This window comes from Phyllostomus hastatus, unplaced genomic scaffold, assembly GCF_019186645.2.
Source record: "Phyllostomus hastatus isolate PE091 unplaced genomic scaffold, TTU_PhHast_1.1 phas_scaffold_501, whole genome shotgun sequence".
NCBI lineage: Eukaryota > Metazoa > Chordata > Mammalia > Chiroptera > Phyllostomidae > Phyllostomus > Phyllostomus hastatus.
This window is the reverse complement of record NW_025334033.1, coordinates 65,080,377-65,106,945: the sequence shown is the minus strand read 5'-3', so window position 1 is coordinate 65,106,945 and position 26,569 is coordinate 65,080,377. Positions and strand designations below refer to the sequence as shown.

Sequence of the window (26,569 nt, the reverse complement as noted above, 5' to 3'; positions counted from 1 at the left end):
TCAATTAGAAAATTTTCAAAAGAACAAAAAAAAAAGCTAAACGATTGAGGTTTTGAGTCTGAATAACTGAAAGAAATCTACCACCACTAATACCAACAGATGAGGAAGCGGCACAGAGAACTCGTCTTACTCTCCCTTGCATCCATCTCCTACCGTTCTGCAGCTTGTTAACTGAAATTAAGTTAGTTCACAATACGCTCCATACAGCGAATTTCTTTACTTTTACTTCTTAGATAACTCCTGTGATCACTTTTTAAGTGTGTCTGCGTAAGTCAGAAGTTTCTGATATGTTAGTAATATTTGTCTTGATTCTAAATATACTGAGTTTCCTATGGTTCTCTTAAACTTTCAGAAGTGAATCAGTGTTTTATTAAGGGTCTGACAATACTAAGTAAAGTGCTGTAGTAGTAGTATTAGTATTATTAGTATTATTATTAGGCTTATTAGTATTATTGTTATTATGGTTATTATGATCACATTTCAGAACTACATCTGTTTTAACTAAATGACATTCTTTCGAGAAACATTCATTGAATTTTTATAGAACCGTATACTAAGTAGAAAGATGAATCATAAATGATCACTGAACTTGAGAAACTCAGAGCAGAAAAGAAGCCAAAACAAAAAAATACCATAAAGCAATGTGACTGGCCGCCCTCTTTGTAAACTTCCTAGGCTTTGCAGTTCATGTGTCAAAACCACTCCACTCTGCCACTGAGCAGAAGAACAGCCATGACAGCACATCGAAAAGAGGGTACGGCTGTTCCATGAGACTTCACTTACAAAACCAGGTGGCGGCGGGACTCGGCCTGTAGGCCATCGTTTGCCGACACCGGTATAAAGGATTTGGAAAGATGTCAGAGAGGAAAACGTATTAGAACTGGACACTGAAAGAGAAGAAGTAGCTAGGAGAAAAACAGAGGGAAGGGAGAAAAAGCAAGAAGAGAAAGAGCATGTGGAGAGGCTGAAGGTGTGGAGAACTTGGGGTGTCGGGTGATGGCAAGTGGGCCGGAGCAGCGGGAACCACGGAGTGGGGAGGAATGGGAGGCAACGAAGCCACGAACACAGGCGAGGCCCGAGCTGCAGATAACCACGCGCAGGGCGGAGAGGGGGAAGAGATCAAGGACGACACCGAGTTTCTAGTCTGGACGCCTGGGGGCGCCCCATCATTAGGCCAGGGAGACCCACTTCTTCAGTCATTCACGGTGCATCACGGGCTGTTACGCCGCTGGCTCACCGCGCAGCCTAAATGATTATTCCATAACATTCACACATAATTACTGTCCACATCGCAATCATCTTTGAGAGGCTCTCATCGTTCAGATAAAATGTTGTTAACCCAAGTCAATGTAACCCTACAATTAATTACACAACAGTTTCCCACCTGAGTGCCTGACATTTAGCCCTCCAAATTTCATCCTGTCAATATGGCTCATCTTTACTGAAAAACTGAAGTCCAGCATTAGTCCAGAGCCTAGTCATACACTCAGGAGAGAAGCTAATTGCCCCCGTGATTTAATTTGCATGACAGAGTGAAGTACCTCCTTACCCATTCCCATTTAAATGCCCCCTCCCAAATATCTCCTGTGGGCCATGAGATTTCTAGCATTAAAACAGGAAAGAGCGGAAACTAATTTAAATATTGGTTTTTTAAATTTTTATTTTAATCATTGTTCAAGTACAGTTTTCTCCCAATTTAAATATTGCTTTAATCAAGATCTTTCTTAGGGTCAATTAGCCGAGCAAGTGAAAGACTAATGCATGCCCACGCTAAATTTCCAGGCCTACGTACACGTCAGTCAAACCGTGACGAGAAGAGAGGTGCAGGGCGAGGAGCAAGGGCGGGCGTTGTCAGGGCCGAAGGGGCAGCCGAGAGGAAGGACAATCAAGAGAGAGATGGGAAGGGAGGTGTGACAGCCGTCATGAAACCTAAGAAACTCTGTCCTGCCCCCACCTTCACCCTTCAGTAGCCACGCAGAAGCAAAGCCGTGCCCACGGGAAGGTTACCTGTATCGAACACGTCAAGCAGATTAACCAACGTCTCAAACGCCGCCAGACGCACACTGCAGCCTTCGTCCCTAGAGAGTTCTATCAGTTCGGGGAGCACCACGCTTCTTGTCAGGTCTGTCCTGCACAGCAAGCAACGGGGGGGAATGAAGCGAGTCAAAGGATCTGCAGCAAGAACTTAACTGAAACAAGGCACTGGGTTAGAAGTAAAATAAAAAAAAAATCATGAAGCTACAGCTCCTGCTTTACGGAGACTTGCAGTCTGGTTGGGAAAGCTTGACATGAACATAAGAAACGTTAATAGTAAATGCAAAACTATTTAAATCAACTTCAGTTCCCCTGACGCAATATTATTGCCTACAGAGACCTTAAAACTGGTTTACATTAAACTACGAATTATAATATAGTTTTCCACTTTTAAGCAACTTCAGCACGGCAGGTCCACGATTGCCTTTGCCGGGGCAGGCTGCAGAATTTAGATTTGACGGGGCCGATGGCTGGTTCTTGTCCCCGGTCCGTGCTTTTGTCTTCTGTCCGACTGGAAGGCTGCTGATGGAAGGGAGCCACTCAGGAGAGGCTTGAGTGAGAACACGGGAGGCAACTTCATCTCGTGAAGAGAAAGACGGAGATGACTGGGTCCCCGGCATTTCTCCAGGCCCAGTCTCCTTAGAGCAGGCCGACGGAAAAGAAACAAACAAATGAGAAAGAAGGTTTCTCGAAATGCTGGTGCTCTTCTGCTGTCTTGGCCCACCTCGAACGCAGGATCATCTTCATCAGCATTTCAGCCGGAGCAGACAGCTGACCCTCAGGTGACCGCAAATCCACAGCCAGCACCTGGGTGGACTTACATCACTCAGCCAGACCCCGGAGTTCCTGGCCGGCCGTCTGGGCAGGCTTGCGTGTTTCCTTCATCTCCTTATCCCTGACCGTGTATCTTACTCCCTTGTGACATCTTGGAGGGTTAGACTGTAACTACTAGCATCTAGACTGACAAAACCGGACTTCTACAGAGGTAATGGGATCAGGACATCCTCAGAGTTCTATGGCATACACTTAAATGAGAGATGATGGGTTTTTAGTAGAAAGGATTATAATCTAGAATTCTGCCCCAGCCATGGTGCAATTTACATGTGAAGGCAAGAGAAAGATACTCTCATAACACACTTCTTCCTGAAAAACGTCACTCAGCGACAACCCAGTGTGCTCAGAACTAAAGCAGGAGGGAAATGCTTGCATCCCATCTGTGTAGGTCTGCCCATGATGCCTCATTTCCCCTCGACTTTTACAATGTGACAAAGGGGCAAAGCCAATGACCATCTACTTTATAAAGAAGAAATACAAGTGGCTAATAACCATACATTCAACCTCATTAGTTGTCAGAGAAGTAGATTCACTTACTGAATATGCATGGGCAACGGCCTTACGGATGCACTGGATTACATATGTGCGCCTAACAATAAAAACGGTATCATCCTGTCTCCCCGGTGCTTCAAGTTCAGAAAAAGATACAGTCAGGTAGGCAGACAGTTATTGAATACTCTATTTGCAAAACCAATAGTGAAATGCTGCTTTTGCCAATGAAATTGGAAAAGTTAATGATAAATCCGCATTGCTGGTAAAGGTGCAGGGAACATTTTCGTGTCCTACTGGGAGATGCATAAACTTAGTCTTTTTGAGTTATACAAAATACATAAACTTTTTGCTTGCTTTTTACCTATATTATTCTAGTTTTACAGATAAGTCTAACAAATTAGTTGTCTATATAAGAATTTATGAAATAATAATAGGAGTAAACACTTAGCTAGTGTTTATGAGGTGTTAGACATTACTCAAAGCACTCTATGTAAGTAGATTCTTTCGAGTTTTGCTTTTATAAATTAATCCTTAAGCAATAATCCCAAATTAATTTCCATAACACTAATTTGAACACACAATGACCTGTCCAATTTTAACAGTAGCCAAATATCAGGTGACAAAAAACAGAATACAAAAAACTCCCAACGACAACAGTGTACTCTCGGAATAGGTTTTGACCCTGGTTAAAAGGCACCGATCTGCAGGAGACTGAACTAATAACTGTGGCTTGCAATGACCCAGAGTCCGCCTAGACTTACAAGACCTATCACAAAAGGCTGGTTCTCAGGTCAAAACCAGAGAATTGGTGATTCGTAAGTACAAGTGCACACACAGTTTATACTGGTGCCTTTTCCCTCCCTAGATTTAGGCATTTGGAATGATAAATAAGTTCGTAAGTTCTCACTTATGGTGAGAAGGAAAGGAATTAACATTGATTGAATGCCTATCACATTGCTAAGCGTTTTCACTTTTATTTCTTTCAATCCAGACTCATCAGGAGGTACTTGTTACAGTCATTCTTACAGATAATATCACGTGTAGCCTTTTCATAGCATGTTTCTATGGAATACGGGACTGAACATGCGTGTCTGACTGCAGAAATTAGAATATGACATAAGAAATGGAAAGTGTACTTACCCAATGCCCTGAGCTATATTTTCTAATTGCCGACACATACAAGATCGAACTTCATATTCTACATCTTGACAGAGTGATTTTACCAAGGGAAGTATTTCTCTTTTAATGCTTAGAAAGAAGGAAAGGAACATGCAAATAGATGAGTGTTTTAGAATAATTAATATTTTCAAACTATGATCAAAATCTTAGCCTAATAACAAATTTACTTTAATATAAAGCTTTATATTTTCCAGCATATTTTTACATAAGTGATTACATTTGGATATCATCAGCTACTTGTAAATTATGTGTGTGACTGAGTGTCTTTAAAAGAATGGTTAATTTTGGCCCTGGCTGGTGTGGCTCAGTGGATTGAGCAGTGGCCTGCAAACTGCAAGGTCACTGGTTCAATTCCCAGTCAGGACACATGCCTGAGTTATGGGCCTGGTTGATGTATCTCTCAGACAATGATATATCTCTCCCTCTCTTCCTCCCTCCCTCTCTAAAAATAAATAAAATCTTTTAAAATTTTTCTAAAAGAAAATAATGGTTAATTTGCATTGACAGTTAAACGTTTAGCTAAGATAAAAAGCTGTAGGCAAGTGGACTAATTCTAGCAACCATCAACCAAAATATCCTTCAATTTTACATTTATTCTTGTGTCATAATTGCACACCATTGCATCTCTCCATTTGGCATTTATCCCTTGGGCAGAGGATAGCATGCAAACTATAAATGTTCTCTATAAAACCTCAAAAATAAGATGCATTGTTCAAAATAACAGATTCATAACAATAATGGAAGAAAAGAGAAGATCTATCTTTATGTCATATTTTACCAAGTTTTGAAGTCTATAGAATAATGCCATTTTAACCTCAGCACCACACTGGGTATGGATAGGAGAGATTAAGATGGGAAATAGAAGAAAAGTTAACCTTATTGATTTTGAAAAGCCATGAGATCAAGAAGAAACACATCTGAACAAGTAGACTTCCAAGAATTCTATAAAGTTAAAACAGCTAAATTTGTAGGCAGTATAGAATAATACAAATCGAATGTAATTATTAGTCACACAGTTATTACCCACTTTAATCAATTTAATGTAGTGAAGTAGACAAAAAGGTAATGCAGATACTCACGTATGGGCATCAAATTTGTTGGTCAATTTTCCTAAAATTTTACAACTAACTAAGCGAGACTGGACTGTCTGGGAAAGTTGTGCCTTGGAAACAAGTGGATTCAAAATCTGAGGAGAAAGATCCAGAGAACAAATTCACAATGTTTCATATATTCTTAACACTACTATCAGCTATGTTCTTCAAAGAACATCTCACTGGTCTGAATGTTTTTAAAGAATCTGAATGACAACAGGAGGTGTGTGGCTGTCACAGCCTAGACCGCCTTGTCTGTCTTCTCGTTTATTGTCTATTCGGTAAGGATGATGATAAGTCATGTAATTGAAAGAGGATTATGCACAAAAAAGACTGAATTAAAGCTCATGGTGAACTCTGCCATGATCTGTGAGTACAGAAAGTATAACTGTGAAACACACATTTTGAAAAGGAAAAAAGCAAATTAATTGCCAGTTATCCTTAAGTTTATTTTTATTCCACACAGATTTTTGCATTTATCCTAATGAGATGCAAAACATTATAAATTTTAGCTTCAAATACATTCTAGTAAGAAATTCTGTCATTTGAATATAGTGACCTAAGCCTTATACTGTATCATGTATATGCTAAGCACTGAAAACCGCAGCAGCAGGATAGACTGTGGAGAACTATGAAGATCAAGTCCCGATTCTAGTCCCAGCTCTTTCATTGGTCCGAGCCAGCTTGCTGTTTCTCATCCCGAGGTTTCTCACTTACTTAAAATGGAAATCAGCATATGTCATACTAAGATCCCTCCAAGTTCTAAAGTTCTATGGCTCTAATAAAAACGTCCACTGGTTTTATTCCTCTCAACAAAGTAGCCAGAATTACTGAATGCATCATGTGAAATATAATTTGAAAGTGAGATATTTAAAATAAAATAAAATGCATACATAAAATCTTAAAAATCATGTGAAACGACAGAAGGCATTCTAGAGTAAAACCTGCATTCTACCACCTATCACTCTTCACGAAACCATAGATAACCCACGTCAACGCTACAGTCAACATTCAACGCGGGCCCTCGGCTGGACGTTGCGCATCAAGCACCCCAGCGTCCTTAGAGCTGGGTCGGCCTTCCCATTTCCAAGCAAGTACTTTGCCCTTGAGAAAGGACCCTAAACTGTATGAGGGCAAAGGACAAAGACACTTCACAAAATCCACAGGGGGCCTTTTACTGACAGACAACTGCTTTTTTCAACCATGACACATTTGAAAAGAAGGATATATAGGGTTAATGTTCACAAGACGAAAAATCTTTTCATTACAGAAAAAAAATTTTCTAATTTGCCTATTCTCTCATCTTAATTTACTAAAACTTTTTGAGAAGGGTGTATGGAACAATGCTGAAAAATGAAAACTGAGTAACAAATTGGCAACATAATAAAGGACTGGCAACCTTGATCGATAACGAGCACAGACAAGTAGTGATTCATGATACTGTTAGGTAATTCTGAAAGAATAAATGAAATCGATATAATCATAGTATATGAGAAAATATACAATAGCCTCATAATTTTTAAAATTCCAATTAAAATGTAATTCCATTTTTTGGCTAATCAGATTAAATTGAAACACTATTGCTGATAAAAGTCCAGGGAAAAGGGCATTTTCACATATTGCTAGTTAATATCCTTAAGGATATTAATGCCCACTGACCCAGTAATTCTACTTCTTTAGAAGCTGTAGTTAAGGAAATCATCTGAAAAACAGGAAAAGCTTTACAGAGATGTTCAGTACTGCCTTGTGTTGATAATAAAATTCTTAAAACAGGCTTAAATGTCCAACAAGTAAAATATTTTGTAGCTGCTACTCCATGAGTTTAAAATAACATGGGAAAATAATGCTATACACGATCACTATTATGGCCAAACAGCAAACACACATAGGCAGACAAATCTGCAATGGAAATATATCAGAATGTTAAAGTGACTAAGCACAAAATTATGACTTAAGTACTCATTTCTGTATTACTCAGATTTTCTATAATGAGCCTGTGTTGCTTTCAGAGTAGGAAATAACTTTACCATTTTTATTTAAAAAAAAAAACCCAAAATCTTAAAAGTGACTTATGACTATTTACCGAAAAAAAAAAAAGGGGATTACCTCATGCCTTAGGGTCTCTTTGGGCAAGACTTCAATCACAGACAGAAGCGTCTCCAGCCATGCGTTGCTGACACCTGCAACACGCCAAATTAAATGTCTCACAAGTTTAGTTTCAACTCAGCCATTAATAGTTGTAGTGTTTAATAATAAAATGGAATACTTATTTTACTAATAGTGTCAAGTTTCTCTGTTTTTCATCTTAGCCAACATCTAGAAAGCATTTATCTTTAAAAATAGTACTGGGAGGCGGGGGGGCGGGGTGGATCCTGGCCAATGTGGCTCAGTTGGTTGGACATCGCCCTCCAAAACAGCGACCATTCATTCCATTCCCAGTCAGGGCACATGCCTGGGCCCTGGGTTCGGTCCCAAGTGAGGGCACACAGGAAAGGCAACCAATCAATGTTTCTCTCTCTCTCTTTCTCCCTCCCTCCCTCCTCCTCTCTCAAAAATAAATAACTAAAATCTTTAAAAAATAATATTCGGGAGATACCTTTAATTGTGCATTTTTGCTCATATTATAATATCATAAACACAGACATTGTAAAATGTTTAAAAATCTAAGAAGTATAGAACGTAAGACAAACTAACAGATCTTCAGCTGTCAGGGACATGGCATCCTGTAAGGAAACAGCCAGGGCTATTTTCGGTCCCCCTGAAGATGAAGTCCTGGGCGACAGGGCCTGGTTCGGCGGGCCGCACCAGACTCACAGACGCACGGGGCACCGCGACCGCGCACGGGCAGCAGTGAGGAAGCACACAGAGAAGCGTGCCGGGCCCTGACCTGCATCCCTGTGCTCCAGGTGCAGAAGGATGACTTGGAGGAAGGAGTGGGCGTAGGTGTGAACTGACACCGACTCTTCCTGGAGGATGGTCAGAAACGACCCTGCAGCCGTCAGCTGCATGTCCACGCCTGCGACGTGCAGGGCGTCCTGTGCAAGCAGAGAGAGGCAGCCATTACACGGATGAGGGACCACAAAGGCCAAATTCTAAACACCCAAGGTCAGAGAAAACACAGTCACATCCCACAGATGACTGCATATGGCTTTTAAGAATATGTAGGATTGCTTTATTTAAGAAAACTATATTATTAATTAACCTGCTCCTGATCACTGAAGTCATTAGGCCACATAAAGTTTAAATGCCTTGGGAAGTTATAAATAAAATAACATTCTATTGCTTTATGAATGAAAATTACAAAAGTACATAAACCTTTAATTAATAGAATAGGCATTTTTATAAGATTTCAATTTACATTTTGCTATTTGTATTGTACGGTTTGCCATCATACCTAGAACAATAATGTCAAAGCTCAATCACATGCTTTCATTACTTGCAATTCTGTTGCAAAAAAATAAACATTATACATTTTACTATAAAAAGAAATACACTTAATATTGTACAAATGTATTTCCCCTTTAAACAACTGACAAGAACATAAATTACTATAAGTAAACTACTTTTAAAAGTAGAAATTATAAGATATAGGAATGTTTCTTAAAAGTAATTATATTCATCGCTATCTCCATTCAAAATTTAAAATTTCTTAAATGTATATTCAAAGTTGAAGCCTACGTGAGAATTTTAAGTTTCAACACACCTAAAAGTAAAAAGAAAAAAAAAAACCTTACACACAAACCTCATCAAAGATATTAGCTATTCTCCAGAAGAGAGAAAGAGTATGTGCCATGTCAAGGTAGCTAAGAGAAATACTGGACGTTGTCTAACCAATTATGGTAATGATAAAATTGAATGCCTACTTTATAACTAACATAATAAAGTCAGCAGAACAATGTGGAACTTGCAGCCACAAAACAAAGTTTCATACCTGGAATCTTAAGAAAATTAATCTTTCTGCACCTTTCCTAATTTATAAAATGCAAATTACGATGCTATCTTCTCAGAGATTTAAACCACTTCAGTGGAACCTTTGTGACTTACCACTTTGTGCGAACTGAGCAGTAAACAATGACCGCTGCACTGCACGTCCATCCCCCCACTCCCTCTCTGCCCGAGGCCGTCTCCCAGGACCTCATCTTGTCCACACCTGAGACGCTGCCCTCCCAAAACGTCCTCCTCCAGTTTTCAGTAAACAGCACACAACAACTCTGCCCTTCCAGCTGTCAGGCCAAACACTTTGTGGCGATCCTTAACACCTTAGTCCCTCCCACACCACAATCCAGTGGCCAGCCAATCCTGGCCCAGAATCTGACCATTTATCACCTCCTCCGCTCCACGCGGATCCAGGCCACCATCGTTTCCAGCCTGAATTACTCCGATCGCCTGCTGACTAGTCCCTGATCCCATCACTACACAGCGGCGGCCAGAGACATTCTCATAAGTCAGATCAGGTCACTTCCCTGCTCAGAACTCCCCAATGGCTCCACATCCCACCTACAGGCAAAGTCAAAGCCCATTCGAAGACTTACAAGATCTGTTCCTCAGGTCTCCCCTTTTCCCAGATTTCCACGTGGTTGGCTCCCTGGTCTCTTTCAAGCCTCTGTTCAAATAGCACCTCTTCAATGAGCCCGAATTTAACCTGAAAGCTACTCCCTTGCCCCGGCTCCCACAACCCCCTTTACAGGGGCATTATCCCCATCACCTAACACAGTCCTTTGCGCGTGGTCTGTCTCCCACATCTGGAACGCAAGCTTCCTGGCTGCGAGGATCTGTGTCTCTTTTGTTGACTCTCTTGACCCCTAGCCCTCGCACACAGGTGTTTGGTGTCAACAGCTGGATGACAGAACATCTCCTCCCCTGTCACCTCAACTATCTACTCTTGATGCTCTCTCCCTTCACACACATTATCGACACCTCCTAAAAGGTAACTTCAAGAGATTTTTGAATCTTCAAGAGATTTTTTGAGTCCTCAAGATTAGGGATTGGTAGAACTAGACACAAGGCAAAACAACAATGGGTCTCATAGAAATGCATCCTCAATCCTTACTATCATAGAAATGCATCCTCAATCCTTACTATCGTGTCAATGCGGAGGGGTTCCTGGCATCTCCCTCCCCAGCATCTCCGTAACCACGATGTAGACCATGGGCCCAGTCTCCGTGACTCAGCAGGACTGGACCACCGCCAGTCGCTGTGCTAGAAGACGTTCTGCAGAATGTCATTCCACGGCACGACAAGCAACTTCAGATCCTCAAGTATCGTGCTGAAGGCCAGCGAGTCAGTAACCGGCAGTTCGAAGACTTAACCCTTGTCTGCCTGATGCCAAGTCCAAGCACCGAGCTCTTCCTTACGGATTCTGCACGTCCGCCCGTCACTTACTAAGGCCCGGCTTCCACCAGCGCCAAGCCCTCCGGGGGGCGCACAGGACACCGGGCAGTGGCTGCTGTGGCGTGTGTTTATGTGGTCTGGCTCGTTCCCAGAAAACCTGTGTCACCTATGGGTGGCTCAGTTTCGTTTTGTTTTGTTTTAAACTTCTGTATCACATGCACAAACATTACTTTCCAAGTTTTTTCAACCAATAGTCAACTATGCATCTTGGGTAAAAGAAAGAGAAGAAATGATAAGGCGTAAAGCAGAAGCAGCAATTGGCCTCTGAAATCAGACCCTCCGATATCTTCTGGTTTTACTGCTTTCAGAACAGACATTGATCCACACTCATAATGCTGGATTTGGAAAACACTTTTAAGAGGCTTGATGTGGCCAGTCTACATTGCTTACAGGTTTCAGAAGGCACCGCTTTTATTTAGAAACAGAAAGTACTTTGAGAAGACGTATTAAAATAAAGGGTGCTACAATGTACACTCCGGGTCACGTGAGTCTGCTGTTTTAAGTTCCAAGAGAGGTAATTCTGCCTGCTCTCAGACAGTCACCACAGTCCTGGGCTGCACGTACGCAGCCTACACGCAAAAGAAGGCCAGGAGAAGCCCTCCAACTTCTCATCTTCTTTCTGTGCTACTTAGCCTTGACTCCCACAGAAACATCTGCCCCGACTATTTTGCATTTAATTTTCCAAAAATCCTCAAGTCTCATCAGGATTCGGGTTTTTCTCTTGTGCTGACTTCAACATCTGGGACTGTGCACTGTTAAGAAACCAGCACAGACTAAGAGATTTTATCACTGCTAAAAATCATCTGATTTCTAAACATATTTTTCTGAAACATGATACGGTAAGAGTCTGACACTTACCCATAAGCACTCCCCTCCACCCAGTCACACCTCCTGGACAAACACAGGGAGGTCCATACTCTCTGGGGAAACAAGTGTGCATCCTCATGGACCTGGGAAGACACTGAAAAGTAAACTCTTCTATTGCTTAAGTGCATGCCTTAATGCCAGTTCCCCTTCCTCTTAAATACTACTGGATGGCTGGCATTCCAACCTGAATCCTCCGAAAGGAAGTGAGATAGTTTATAACCTGAGTTCAAGGTACATGTCCAAATTTCAAAATCTATTCCAGTTCAAGGATGGAAACATACTAGACACTTCGGTGTTTAATTCACTCTTCAGTTAGCATGAATGGCGGGAGAAAGCATTTTGGAAAACGACGTAACTCAGTCCTTGCAGCGGGAAATTGCTCCATTGCTCTCCCTCCAATAAACCCGCTTACGTGCACCAAGAAGAGATTTCTCTTTACACTGCACAACGTGGAGAACCAGGAAATACGTCACTGGCTTATTTCAAAAGAGCAAATATTTAAGATTCACACATTTGGAAACTAAACTTACTGAACAAAACTGGTAAACACATTCACCGTAAGTGGTTCTGGTTAAAGGTAAGAAAAAGCCCTGAAATTACAAAGTATCCTTGTATACTTTTAGAAATAACATCACTGACTTTTTTTGAAGTTAGATAATGGAGATTTAAACATGAAAATAATGAAGATCTAGGACATACGAAACATCGGGTTCTGAGGGTCACAAATGTGGAAAGTGTTAGCAACAATAATATTGAACAGCTCTTTTACTATAAAATGGTAACATGTATGAAAGACCGTACAACTGGGTTAAACATGAATAATTGGAGCATGGCGACTCCAAGGCATTCTAACAATGAACTACCATATCTTAACCTTTTTCCTGTCACTGACTGCCACGTTCCCCACTGAGATAAAGGGCAGGGGAAAGGAGTCAACAGCCCTGAAACTCAAACTGTGAGAGGGAAAAGGAAGTGGAGACAGGAATCAAGGGGCGTGTTTTACTGTTCTGTAAACCTGCATTCCAGTGCTCTGCAAGGTTCATGAGGAGGTGCACATAAAAATACCCCACAGGCCTCTTCCCACTGAAGAAACACCAGCACCAGCAGGACTATCGTATCACCAGGTAAGCGTGCAATGCGGCATCCTGCCGCGCAAAATCGGGACCACACCGAACACATCAACACGCTCCAAGGCAGTGGTTTGGAAACTGAACTGCTAGCTAGACTTAGTCTGCCACGCCATTTTAACACACAGTGAGCTGGAGTCATGTGTTTCATGATTTCGACTTAAAATGTAAATAAGCAACTTGCGTTACGAAGATGTGCATGTCAAAGGAATATCTATTTATTGCATCCAACAGCAATGAGCAACCATTTCACATGATCCATTGTAGCTCTATTTCATTAAATTTTTTTAAGTATGAACTGTGCCGTAGGGGGTTGGGGGCAGTAACGGAAAGTGTGGCAGACTTCCATGAGCAAGAGGAAGCAGGGCTTCCTTCCCAGCCAGTCAGGGCAGCGTGCTGCTCCCTCCTATCCTGATCTCCCTCTGAAGCAGCCCAGGGAAAGTCTACGTCTGATAACATGATTCTAATTTCATCTACAGCTATTTATTAAGTGCCGGAATCCTACAAAGAGCTCCGGGGAACTGGAGGAAAGTCAAAGACAGGATTGCCTACCTTTGAGGGACTACCATTGCTTGTGTTTAAATATCCAACAAATATTTATTGAGTCGCATTCAGGGCACGGCGTAGGGGCTGCAGACGGAGCGACGAACAGGACTAGCCCTGAGCCCGTGACTGCCGTAATTAGAGCTGGACAAGAGCTCCGGGCGAGAAGTGCCAGGTGACATAAGAACGTCTAATGAGTGACCTGATCCCTTCGAGGAGGGGCATCATGGAGAAGTAACAACTGGCTCATGTAAAGAGAAAGAAATAACTAGACAAAAGCTGGCACAGGGAGGCAAGAAAGCAGGAAGAGCGAGAACGAACGGATTCCCGGCCCTGAGACGGGTGGGGCCCGGAAGCAGGTTCAGGAGGGGACAGGGGGTGAGAGTGCCTGCAGCACGGTCGTCGGGCAGGGGCTCCAGCTGGTGAGACAGACGGAGCCCACATTACCCAGGGCCTTGGGTCAGCATTCACCCAAGCAGGAGAATATTCACACTGTAGCCATCAATGCTCTGAAATATCATGCTGATGATAGGGATAAAAATGAAATCGGAAAGTAGTGAGGTGGGGTGGGGTGAGAGGGAGGGAGGAGTGGGCAAGGACCACCTGAGAAGCTATTCCCTTCTCTGAGCAAACCCTCAGAGTAGCTTGGACGAGGGCGGAGGTAGTGTCGTTGGAGAGAGGTGGATGGATTCAGAAAATATGTAAGATATAAAGTAAGAGGATTGCCTAAGCAAGTAGCAAAAGAACAAATGCTATCTAGGATGACTCCCAAAATCCTGGCTTGAAAAATCAGATGAATAACACTGTTACCCATTAGGATAGGAGACACTGGGGGAAGCCCGAGGTAGCATAGGAGACACTGGAGGAAGCCCAATGTCAAGGGGAAGTACCAGAAGCTCAATTTTAGACGTGTTAACTTGGAGATGCCTTTGAGGCATCCCAGTAGAGATTACAAACAGGAAATTGTATTTACTGATCTGATACTCTGAAAAGATCCGATATAAATAAGAGAATTTATATAAAATAGGCAGAAACTATATGGATGATTCTTAAAGGCTTGGGTGTAGATGGCATTGCCTACAAAGAAAACATAGGCTATAAGTGGATTATCTCTACTGCAGACATAATTTCACCTCAATAAAATAAGGACGTTGAAGAACTCAAAGTTTAAATACAAAGTTCTAGTGGAATATTTAAGTTCTGGGCTATTGCTAGCACAGTGTTAGAACACAACCCACTGGTTTGTGCAGGGCGAGGGTGATAACGGTGTGGCGAGAGGCGGGGGGTTGTATGCAGGTGTGCATACAGAAACATTTGGGGTTAATATTGTTTTGATATTAACTCAAGAAGAAAAATAAAAAGGAATGGGAACTCCTCTTTCAGTAATGGCAGACTAGGTCATTCTAATCAGCTCTCCTGATGAGGATCATTTAAAAAGCTGGTAAAAATCATCTGCGTACAAGCATATGGAAACTAACAAGATTACTCATCCAAAAGTAAAAAATTACCCATCCTACGTTACCCATTACTAGAAAAATTACCCACCCAGGATCTAACAGATAATGGAATTCCAGAAAGGTGAGCATGCAATTTGGAGCCTGTTTTTTTCTCTGAGGACATTTGCTGATTCTAGAAAAGGCTCCCGAGTGGCCAAGAGCTTACGTGACTTTTTTGACAGCCTTGCAGAGGCCCTGGTAAGCCCCCCGGGACAGGAAAGGGCAGTCCTGCAGCAGACTGACCTTTGCAGGGAGAACAGCCCAGCCTCCAATCATCCAATACCTACAACGGACTAAGTGAGACTTGACCGCCTCCGCGGTTCAGTGACTGCCAGTAGACTGTATATTCCTTTCCAGAGGAAGATGGCATCCTGGGCCTCAAACTACTTCTACAGATAATTATGAGATCAAACACACAACCAATGATATTCAGGCGCATGAAGAGATACAATAATTAGAGCAATAACCAGCATAAGCAACAGAAACTTACAATGCACCAAAAGGAGCTCCAGGTATATTGGTGTTATCCGATACACGCCTGGGTCAAGGTGATAGAAGGCACAATTGAAAAATTCAACAGAAAATTCTAAGATGTAAAAGAAAGGATGTGGCAGACCTTCAAAAGAGCTAAACAAAAATTCTATGCCAGAAAAATATAATAAAATCAATAACAATGAATCACAAACAGAAAAGGATGAAAAAGATAAAAACATGTAAGATACCATGGAAAGGTCTAATATGTATGAACTTGGGAGTCCTAGAAGGAGAGCAGAGAGAAGATTAGACAGAAGCAAATCTGAAAAATGTCTAAAAAGATAATTGTCGTTTCTTTAGTACAGATATTCTAACAGGTGTATGGATGTATTTGCATTTATCTAATGACTATGCATGCTAAATACCTTTTCTTATGATTACTGGCCATCCACAAATCATCTGTGGTGAAGTATCTGTTCAAACTTTTGCCTGTTTTTAAGAACTGGGTTTTTTTTTTATTATTGAGTTTTGAGAGTTCTGTATGCAGCCTGAACACATATCCTTTATCAGATACATAATTTATAAGTATTTACTCCCATTCCATGACTTGTCTTTTCATTCTCTTAACAGTGTTTTCTGAAGAGTAGAAGCTTGTATTCTTTATTTTAAGGAATTTAATCATGCTGCGTGTGTGTGTGTGTGTGTGTGTGTGTGTGTGTGTGTGTGTGTTTATCTTCTTTGGGATCCCCTGGGCTTCTTGGATCTTTGCTTTGTTGTCATTCACTAATTTCAGAAAAGTCTTGGCCACTATTTCTTCAAATAGTTCTTTCCTGATCTCTCTTCGGGGACTCCAATTGCACATGTATCAGTTCACTTTACACTGTCTCAACGCCGTTTAATGCTCTCTCTCTGCTTTTTTAAGATTCTTTGATTCATTTTGAGAGGGGGGTAAGGGAAGGAGAAAGAGAGGGAGAAAAAAACATCAACTGGTTGACTTTCACATGCCCCCAACGGGGGACCTGGCCCACAACCCAGGCCTGTGTCCTGACCACGAATCAAACAAGCGACCTTTCAGTTCGAAAAACGACGCCCATTCCACCGAGCTGCACCAGTCAGGGCTCTCCTCTATTTTTTTTTTCACTTTTTTCATCTTTGTGTTTCAGTTTGGATAGTTTCTACCTTCAAGTTCACCGATCCTTTCCCCAGCTGTGCCCAGCAGCGTCCAAACTGCTGCTAGGCCCATCGGAGGAATGTTTTGTCTCTGACAGTACCCTTTTTATTGGATCATTTCATAGTTTCCATCCCTGCTGAAATTCCCTATCCGTCCGTGCTCACAGCTCCCAATACGTGGGCAGTGCTGTGTTCCTGGCCCCCGGCAGCAGCCAATCACTGCCACGCCTGCACTGGCAAGGCGGACTCTCTCCGGTCCCCCGCGTGCGAGGAGTGCACGCTTCCCTGGTTCCTGGAGCTCCAGGTTGTCGTAAACTGAGATGCTACCCTGCAGTCAGCCTATAGAAACCTATCACCATGCTCACTAACTGTCTTCTAACAGTCCTTTGTGGTAGACACTCCTTCCTCCCGTATCTGTTAAAGACAGCGTCCCTGAGTCCCCTCCTTCCTCAGAGCAGCTGTTGCTCTTTCTAATTCAGTTCACCTGGTTGTCTTATAACCACCTCTGACAGGCTCCAGAAAAATCACAATTGTATGGATTTTGTAAATAACCCACCGTTGCTAAAATGAGAGGGGTGTTTTTATGAGTATCCCTGCATCCTCAGTAGAAGTGGAACGGGCTGATTTGTATTCGAGCCCTAAATAAAGCTTGTAAACTGTTACAAACTTAACTATTCATTTAAAAGAATGCTTATTGAACTTTATCTCATTTCCATATGTTCTAATTTGGGAAAATTTTCTAGGATATTTAGCTCACCACACTGCCAAAATGTTAGTTAATCCACAAAGTTTTAAGTCAAACATTATAGACCTTTATTACAGTAGAGAATGTTAATAACTTCTTTGTTTCATAATTTTGCAAGGATTGTAAAAAAAATACCTATAAATGATCCTTTGTATCACTCAAATGCCTAAAGTCAGAAACAATATTCAAGTAGTAACAGTGAAGTGGCCCCATTATCATGGAAATAAAAGAATTTTGATTTAAGAATTTCAGAGGCTCCGGTTCATCTTTATTATAAGCAAGGCAAAAGTAACAAATGTCTGAATGATTAAGAAGCACACGTGAGAATACTGGTCTCCAGCAGAATTTATTAAAAGGCAGTATCCCTAGGTCTATTAGAAATATTAGCAAGTGTAACATTTTATATATGCCCCCCAAAACTATTTACTCAGCAAATGTTTCCCTTAAATTTAATTATTATTGTAAAATAATTAATGGTGTTACTCTGTTTTGCCCTTAAACACAAATAGATCTACATAAAAAAGAAAAAGGCATAACAGACATTATTTTCAAAATGCGTTGTAGTCAATGTGCTTTTTTTTTGAGCTGTAAACAACAGAAGAAAGTAATTTGTATCATCTGTTCATGCTCTGTAATTCCTTTGGTTAATACTACCTCTTTTTTCTTTTTCCTAGTTAGTGAACTAGAAAAACAGTTATTTCATTTTATGCTTCCTAGCCCACAGAAATCTCCCACTACGGTCAATTCTGACCCTAATGATTGTTTTTCATCAACGTACATCATGGAAAATATTTCACCTTCTTCCCCACCTTCCTTCACAGCGGGCAGTCCCTAAATGCTTAGCCTGTGGTAGAGTACTCTTCTCAGCTGTGGGCTTTTATGGTAGGGCGTCTGGAACACCATGTTCTGCCTATTATGTACAAATGTGTGGCTTTCACAAAAATCTTTTTGCTTTTCTCAGAACTTTTAACTTGAAAAACATCACCTACAGTGAAGAAGGCAGGTACTTTTATTTACGAGCTGTAAACAAAAAAAAAAGAAAAGCAATTTGTGTCATCGGTTTATGCTATTTAATTCTTTTAGTTGAGGAAATTTCTTTCTTGGGGAACTGTAAGAATACATCATAAAATTTCATGTTTTCTGGAACAAAATACCCACAGTCAAGCACTGAACTTGTTAGGTCTAGATTTTCTCAGCTGTAAAGTAAGAGTGTAAACACATCACGTGGGACGGTTACAAGGCGTTGAAAAGGGTGCGTCCGAAGCACTGAGCAGGGCCCCTGGCCCACGTAAGGGCTCCTCACGTTGCTCTCATCTGTCCACACGTCTGTGCCACTTCAAATAGGACTGAAAGGCCCAGAAAAGTTAGGCTTTGTATCCACAAATATCTTTATGTGCCCAGTCATGGCTTTCTATAAAAATCTGAAAATAAGACCATTTTTAAAAATAGCTGTATCACCAGTAGATATGAAATACTCTAATAAAAAAAAATCATCACACTGGAAGAAACCTATGTAATTTTTTTCCTATTATTCCCATAAGTGAAAGTAAAGTAACACAAGATTAGTAAAAGTAGAATGAATCTTTTCAGAATCAGAAGATTGGTACACCGTATTTACTAATCTCCAATGATCAAATGTCATGTTGATTGTATCTCTTTTGTCCCTTTCTTGCTATGTTTTCTCCCACTCCCCCAGCCGGAAAGGTCTCTCTAGGAGCACACATCAGCACTGTGTCACTCCACCGAGACCCTGTTTATACTTCTGGTCCCAGAATGCCGGCAGTGGATCAGGCCAGTGGGCCACTGCCCTTTCAGGTGGAGACACTGTCTCAGAATACTCAGCTTAATTCACGCTCACTTTTGTACTATTTTTGAGTGCCTACTATTTTGCCAAGCACCGTTCTAGGTTCTGGGGACGCTGCGATAAACCAGACTGACAAAGAGCCCGCACTTCTGTCAGACAGGAAAAAGAACGGTCGAGATGAGGTGAGAAAGCTAGACGGGCGCCTTTAAGGGTACGGCAGAAAGCTTTGTTCGATCTGAAATGGAAAGCCACTTACGTTAATTTCGTGTGACTGCCAGAAACTGAGTGCCCTGTAACATCAGAGATTTGTTTCCCCAAGTTCTAGATGCCATAAGTCTAAATCAGTATCACGCAGCCAAAATCACAGTGTGGGCAAGGCCACAGCCCCTCCGGAGACACGAGGGTAGAGCCTGCTCTTTGCCTTTTCCAGCTCCGGCAGCTGCTGGTGGTTCTGACCTGTGGCTGCACCGCTCCAATCTCCGCCACCGCGGCTTCCCGTGGCCTTCTCCCCTGTGCCCGCTCCGCCTGCCTCTGCTCTCCTCCGGTGAGGATGCTGGCATCCAGGGCCCGCCCAGATAATCCAGGATAATTTCTTTGTCTCAGAATCCTTAACCACACTGTCCAAATAATGTAACATTTATAGGTTCCAGGAATTAAGACCTCGTATCTTAGGGGGGGCAAACATAATTCCCAGGACCACATCACTGAAGCAATTTATAGGAAAAAGATACGACTAATGCTTTTAAAAGATCTCTCAGAAGAAAAACACAAGGAATTATGTAAAATGATAGATGTATATATTAATTGTGGTAATCATTTCACAATGTATACATATATTCAATTATGGTGTACACTTTACACAATTCTGTCAAAAAATTTGCCGGTTGTTCCCATACAAATAAATAAATAATAAGTAAACTCGCTCTCTGCTGGCAGAGCAGGCTCTGGGGCAAAGCAGAAGCAACAGGCCCAGGGAGGAGGCTGCTGCGGTGACCAGACGAGAGACGGCTGGGCTGGAGAAGTAAAACCGCACACTGTACATCTGTAACCGCCATGACTGGCTCAGGAAGAGCTTGCACTGCAGTCAGAAAAAGCGGGAGTCAGACGCCCTGTGCAAACTAAGTGCACCACCTGCCAGCTTTGTGACTTTGGGCAACTCACTCAACTCAGCTGTTTCTTCCTCTGCCAAGGGGCCCTTAGGGAACTGCTACGAGCATTCGCAGAGACAAAAACGTGTAAGATGTTTGATCAAGTGCAGCACCTGACACGCAGTAAGACCTGAATAAATGTCAGCTACAGTTATTTTTGTCTGTTGCCGACATTGCACGTTTTTCTTACTTTTTTATTGTTGTTTAATCACAGTTGTCCCCATTTTCCACCATTCCTCTCCCCTCTCCTACCCACCCCTCATCTCCCATATTTTCTACTATATAGTTTTATACCATATATCTTAATTTGCAAAATAAGTTTTTAAAAAAGGGATTCAATAACTCAACAGGTACGAACGTTTTTTGCTCTCCGTTACAAAGGAGTCACCAATATTATATGGTGTAATTATATCATTACCACTTTAAATTTTATAAAAGACCACAATACTTCAAGAAATTTATCTTGACAATCAAATTCTTTCACTTTACATAACTAAAAGTTCAAATCAAACATTGAAATCTAACATCTAAGACTTCAATTTAATATAGTGTGGAAAAGAATTCAAACTTAATAAAGACAACAGAAAAAATGTGTCATAGATAACCTAGGATTAAAATCATATAACATGGATATATTATAACAACTATATTTAAAAGTGTCTCCATACCTAGGAAATTTAGAATAAAGTTCAAAATATTTCCTTTCTGGATTCTTCTTTAAATTTAACCTTGAGACATGTGACCTAATTACATTATCATCCACTGCCCCCTTCAGATAAAAGTCAGAAAGTAAACCTATAGAAATTGCATGGCTTAGCTCAGTTCTAATCCTGACTCGGTTTCTGCCAGTTCATTTTTAACCTTAAATTCCTTCATCTCTAAAACAGTGAAAATTGTGCCTTATTTATTTATTTATTTTAATCCTCACCCAAGAACATGTTTACTGATTTGAGAGAGAGAGGAAGGGAGAGAGAAAGAGAAGGAAAGATCTATCAGTTCTCTCCCGTACACGCCCCGAACAGGGATCAAACCCAAACCTAGCCATGTGCCCTGACCAGGAATCAAACCTACAACCATTTGGTGTATGGGATGATGCTCCAACCAACTGAGTCACCTAGCCAGGCAACATAGTAACCTATTTTAAAAACCATTTTTCTCTTAACACCTTATTGTAAGCATGAAACACAAATGCAATAAAACAAAAAAGTAAAATATCATTGGTGAAATTTCATCTGGTGTTCTTTAAGGTAAAGGGTGAGTTCTAAAAGCTGCTTATACTACTGTTATAGACATGATAAGAATCTTGGGAATGATTAGCTTCTTACATAAAATGCTTATTGTTCCTATCATTCACAGAATGATCAGTATTGGTAAGTACTCGAACTATTCTTCTCCACGGGTTTAACAAACCAGTAACAAAATACTCAGAATCAGCAGAACCGTACAGATGCTCCGAGCCTGGGCTCTGGAAGTCAGCGCTCACTTCCCACATCCCATCCACTGGGAAGTTTTGTTCATGCCACCTCGATAAATGCATCCCAGATGAATCCCGCTGCTCTCGCTGTCTCAAATTAGCTGCCCTAATCCAAGCCACCTTCAGACATCACAAAGACCAGTGCTGCGGTTTCCTAGTTCTCCCACTCCAATCCACTCGGCACACAATTATCAAAAACGAACGCAAACGGGAAGGAAAGGTCACGGCTCCGCTTAAGCCTTCAGAGGTTTCCCACCACCCTAGAAAAGGGCAGCTCTTGCTTGCTCTGTCACCGACCATCGCTCTAACGTCTTTGAAAGCCACGCCCTCCCCAGATGCACGGGCTCCAACCAAACAGGCGTCTTTCAATTCTACAAAGCTCTTTCAATTTAGGGCCGCTCTGCTGCTCTCTCCGCCTCCACGCTCACTCCTGACCCTTCAAATGTCTGCTTCCTCCTCGCCTGTCAGTTTCTAGCTCCACAAAAAGGCTTCCCTTGCCCTTCCAGTGTTCCCCCTGTCACTTATCCTGATCTTTACACTCACTCACTTGTTTTCTGTCTATTTCCCCTCCGGACTGTCACGTCCTTGAGCACAAGTTCTCTATTTTGATCGCTCTATTTTCTCGGCGCCCAGAGCAGTGCTCGGAACTGGGAGGTATTCAGCAAACATTTACATATAGATGAAAATGCCGTTATTACTAAATGCTCACTTGTACTACAAGATTTTGTTTTTATAAAATTAACTAAGAAATTATGACTGTGGCAAAAGTGAATACAGTGGCTATGTGTGACTTTTGTCATCGTATTTATCTTTGAAAATAACCACTCACAGAAGGAAGGCAGAATTGGAGAAGGTGCTGACTGTAAGTACAAAGACATCTTAACAATGTATGAACACAATGATTTAAAAATGATTTGCACATAATACAGGTTTTATAATTTGACACGGGGTTGTTTACATGTATAGCTGCCTACATTATATAGCGAACCCTCTACAAAAAATCATCATTATTGCCTCCACAAAGTCTCACCGAGTTGCTTAATCCTTCGGCATGTTTACATAAAGTCAGAATCACAAGACTCCTATGTCTGTTCTTCAATTGTTTCCTGTAGGTTTTAGGCCTGCCTGGCATGGAATCGAATCTGGGACTCAGTTTCATCTTTTTCGTATGCTTGATGATTAACTCAAGAAATGAATGAAATCATTTCATCTAATAAAGGTTTTTCTTAGTACATATTCATTAGTACACATTTTCTTTATAGTATTGTAACTCTTCATTCCATTAATTTTCTATATTATGGATTAATTTTTATTACTTAAAGGTTATTAAAATCATCTTTATAACTCAGTTATAAAGCACATACAGTATTTTACTGTATATTATTGCTTACACATTCTCATGAAATTAGGATTTGGGGGGGCATTATTATTTAATAAACTTTATTGAAACCTCATTAGCAAAAGAATTTTTCAAAATAATTTTGAGACCTAAAGGTCATTGTCTCTATCCTTCATCTTTTATTTTTACTTTATAAAACTTTGGACATTCAGTATGCTATCTGTGGACCAGACTTAGTCTGCTCAGCACATGTGTGTATAGCACACGCAGTACTTTTAGCTTTAAATCTAATTCCCTGGCACAGAATAACTCTTAATCAAGATGACCTAACTACTTGTTGCCTTCTAATGCTAACTGGCACTTGGAGGTGCTAATGCTGACAAGCTAGGTCAGCTAACATCACTGAAGTTGAATGTAAAATTAAAAATCTAGACTGTATATACCTAATTCCATTTAAATTACAGCATGAATCTGGGACAATAGATGTGAAAAAGTTTGATTCACTTTTGAATCACACACAATGCTAAAATAAACACCTCAATTCACCATTGCAACTAGCAAAAAAAAAGAAGAAGAAAACCCACATATTGCCTGCATAGACGTGGCTGTCTTGTAAAAACAACATAATACTACATCACAGTAACTGAAACCATGCTATAGGTGCCTAAAAATAAAACTCAAGGACACACTAATAATTACAGCATCTTAAACACATACTAATCTAAAAGTTATGAAAAAGTTATAACCAAACAGAAAGCCAAAGAAAAGTACACAAAACTTTTAGCAAACATAATCCCCATTAGTAGGCAAGTTCCCTAAGGACACGGACTGATGTCTGTTTTGTTCATTCAAGTTCTTAAAAACACTGCTTTGCACACAGGTACAAATAAATAATAAATACTATGTATTCAATATTTAACATTATATATTAATAATCAAATACTAAATAGAGGAAAGAATGTTCTAGAAGATCAAATATTTTTGCTTATGGCAAGAAAACTAATTCTGAAGAACCTAGGAAGTAATAAAATAAATATGAAACTAAAATTGTGATCGCTACAATTCAAACTTTAGTTGATGATTCTTTAGACATCACACCACAGGGCGATTATTAGGCATGTAAGTAAAATTGAATATTATCAATGTTGTAGAATACTATTCATATAAATTTAAGTCAACAGAACACCAAATAAGATAGCTAGCTATGGTTTTGTAAGACTATTTAAGAGTCTTTTGAGCTACTGAAAAGCTAACTTTATTAAAAACTCTCTGCTCAGAAAATGACTAAAGAAATCTTTACAATTTGAGGTCTGGATTTCTCCATTTCCATCAGCCAATGTCTTTAAACATTTTCATCACAGTTTAAAGTGTGAACCAAAATCCTTCCTCCTCTCAGTGAGCAAGTACAAAAGATCAGCCATCAAAAGCTCGGAAGTTTTCTCCTGATGATAACATGCTACTGGAGGAAAGAAAAGGTAAATTCAAATCTTATTTTGCACCAACTTACTCTAACTTTTGGCAAGACTCTCCGAAGTGTTTCAGCAGGATTCTGTCGCATCAAAAATGGAAGATTTGCAATCACACTTGTTCCCTGGATATCTTGACCAGCACTTACAAAGAAAAGACAAATTTGAAATGTGTAATTATAAGCTGAATTCCTGGTTTATGACTATAAAAGTAGAGATTCATTTGAAAACAACTGCTTTTAATGACAAACACTCAAACTCTGAAAAAGTGGTAAACTTTAAAGATATCATTTAGATATAAAAATAAAGCCAGAACTGAAATTTCATTAGGCAAATCTTACAAGTGCATGAAGATATTAATTATGCTAATTACTAAAAACAAGATTATCTACATACATGTCTTAAGTCTAAAAGTCTTTAAGATTATTAAATACTTACTTTAACATTCTACCTCATTTTTTCCTGGGACCTGTTAATTTGCTGTATTTTATAAAAATATACACGGCAAATTTTCATTCCAGTAAACTATTAATAATCATAACAATGGCAGGGACAGCGACAAAATCCACTGTAACAGAATCACACAACCACTTGCTTCTGGTATGATGAAGTGACCTGCGGCTCTAAACAGGCTCAGTGAGTTGCCAAAAACTTCTTCAAGCAATACTCAATATTCTTAAAGGTCAGTAGGGCACATTTAAATAGTGCTTCTTGACATACTATTCATTAGGTCACTAAAGCTTTACCAGAATAACCTCAGTGATACTCTAGTGGTCTAAATACCTTAGAAAAGGTGTTCAGATTCTTCTGGAAAAAACTGTTCTATACAAAAGTTCTTTGTTTTTAATACACAAGCTAAGTGACATAAGAAGTCCAAGCACTTGAGATATATATATATATATATAAAAGATGCTAGTGAATGTAGCATTGGTATTTGGACACCAATTTAAATGCTAATCACTGATGCCATGTTTATTTATCTTAATTAAAATAATGTTTAGTTAGCTCTTCAAATGGAACTATTGTTATTATATATGTAAGACTTTAATATGGTTTTTAAAGATTTTTTTAACATTACATTTATTTGCTTCAGCTTTCTAAGTTCCGGTAGGAAGAAGCATGTTCCAACCCTCAGCAGAGCTGCCCTGCTATGGAGAAAGGTGCTTCCCCTGTTGCAGTAAGCAGGCTGTGAACTCCAGGCCAGAACAACATCCCACCAGTATCACCGCTCTCTCAGCAAATACTTTAAAAGGCGAATCAAGAAAGAAAGGAACTGAAATAATGGACACATGCCAAGATGGGGAGGAGATCAAGAAAAGGGAATTAAAGTTGCACATAAAATTACTACTTCTAGTAGGTCGAATGGTGCCCCTGCTACCCCATAAAATACGTCTATGCCCTAAGCCTAGAACCTGTGGTGTTATCTTAATTTGAAAAAGGACCTTGCGATGCACAGATCACTGTGGATTACCCAAGTAGGCTGTAAGCCCAGGAAGAAGTGTCCTTAGAAGAGACTCAGAGGAGCAGGCAGACGGAAGGGAAGGCACTCTCACCGCAGAGCGGAGACTGGGGTGACGCCGCCACCGGCCGAGACTGCTGACCGCGGCAGTAGCGGGAAGAGGCCAGGAAAAGGTGCTCCCTGAGAGCCCTGCTGACAACCCGGCTCTCACTCAGTGACACAAGCTCAGAGTTCTGCCCTCCAGAACTGTGCGAGAATAAATTTCTGTTGTTTTAAGCCATGCGGTTTATGGTAATGTGCTCTAGCGGCCACAGGGAACAAATACACTAGCAGAGAACTGAAAGAGAACAGCAGTGTCTGCAAAACTAATGCTCATATGACAACTTCGGGGCCAGAGCAGAGGTTCAGTAAATGTATCTGGAAAGGATGAACGATT

The 26,569-nt window shown here is 40.7% G+C and overlaps 1 protein-coding gene across 3 annotated transcripts in view; it reads right to left on the bottom strand.

Annotated features, from left to right (window-relative positions):
- The window catches only part of PPP4R4 (protein phosphatase 4 regulatory subunit 4), an 83,790-nt gene that overhangs the window by 32,944 nt on the left and 24,277 nt on the right, over window positions 1-26,569 (bottom strand). For 2 of the 3 annotated variants that reach the window (XM_045822902.1, XM_045822903.1), the window contains 5 exons: window positions 8,518-8,665; window positions 7,737-7,810; window positions 5,619-5,725; window positions 4,501-4,608; window positions 2,008-2,129 (listed from right to left, as the gene is read on the bottom strand). In XM_045822902.1, coding sequence (XP_045678858.1) covers window positions 2,008-2,129; window positions 4,501-4,608; window positions 5,619-5,725; window positions 7,737-7,810; window positions 8,518-8,638 — 532 coding nt within the window. In that variant the 5' untranslated portion in view covers window positions 8,639-8,665. Of the gene's footprint in view, window positions 1-2,007; window positions 2,130-4,500; window positions 4,609-5,618; window positions 5,726-7,736; window positions 7,811-8,517; window positions 8,666-24,715; window positions 24,819-26,569 lie in introns of all 3 variants that reach the window. The other variant, XM_045822901.1, reaches the window with a different exon arrangement.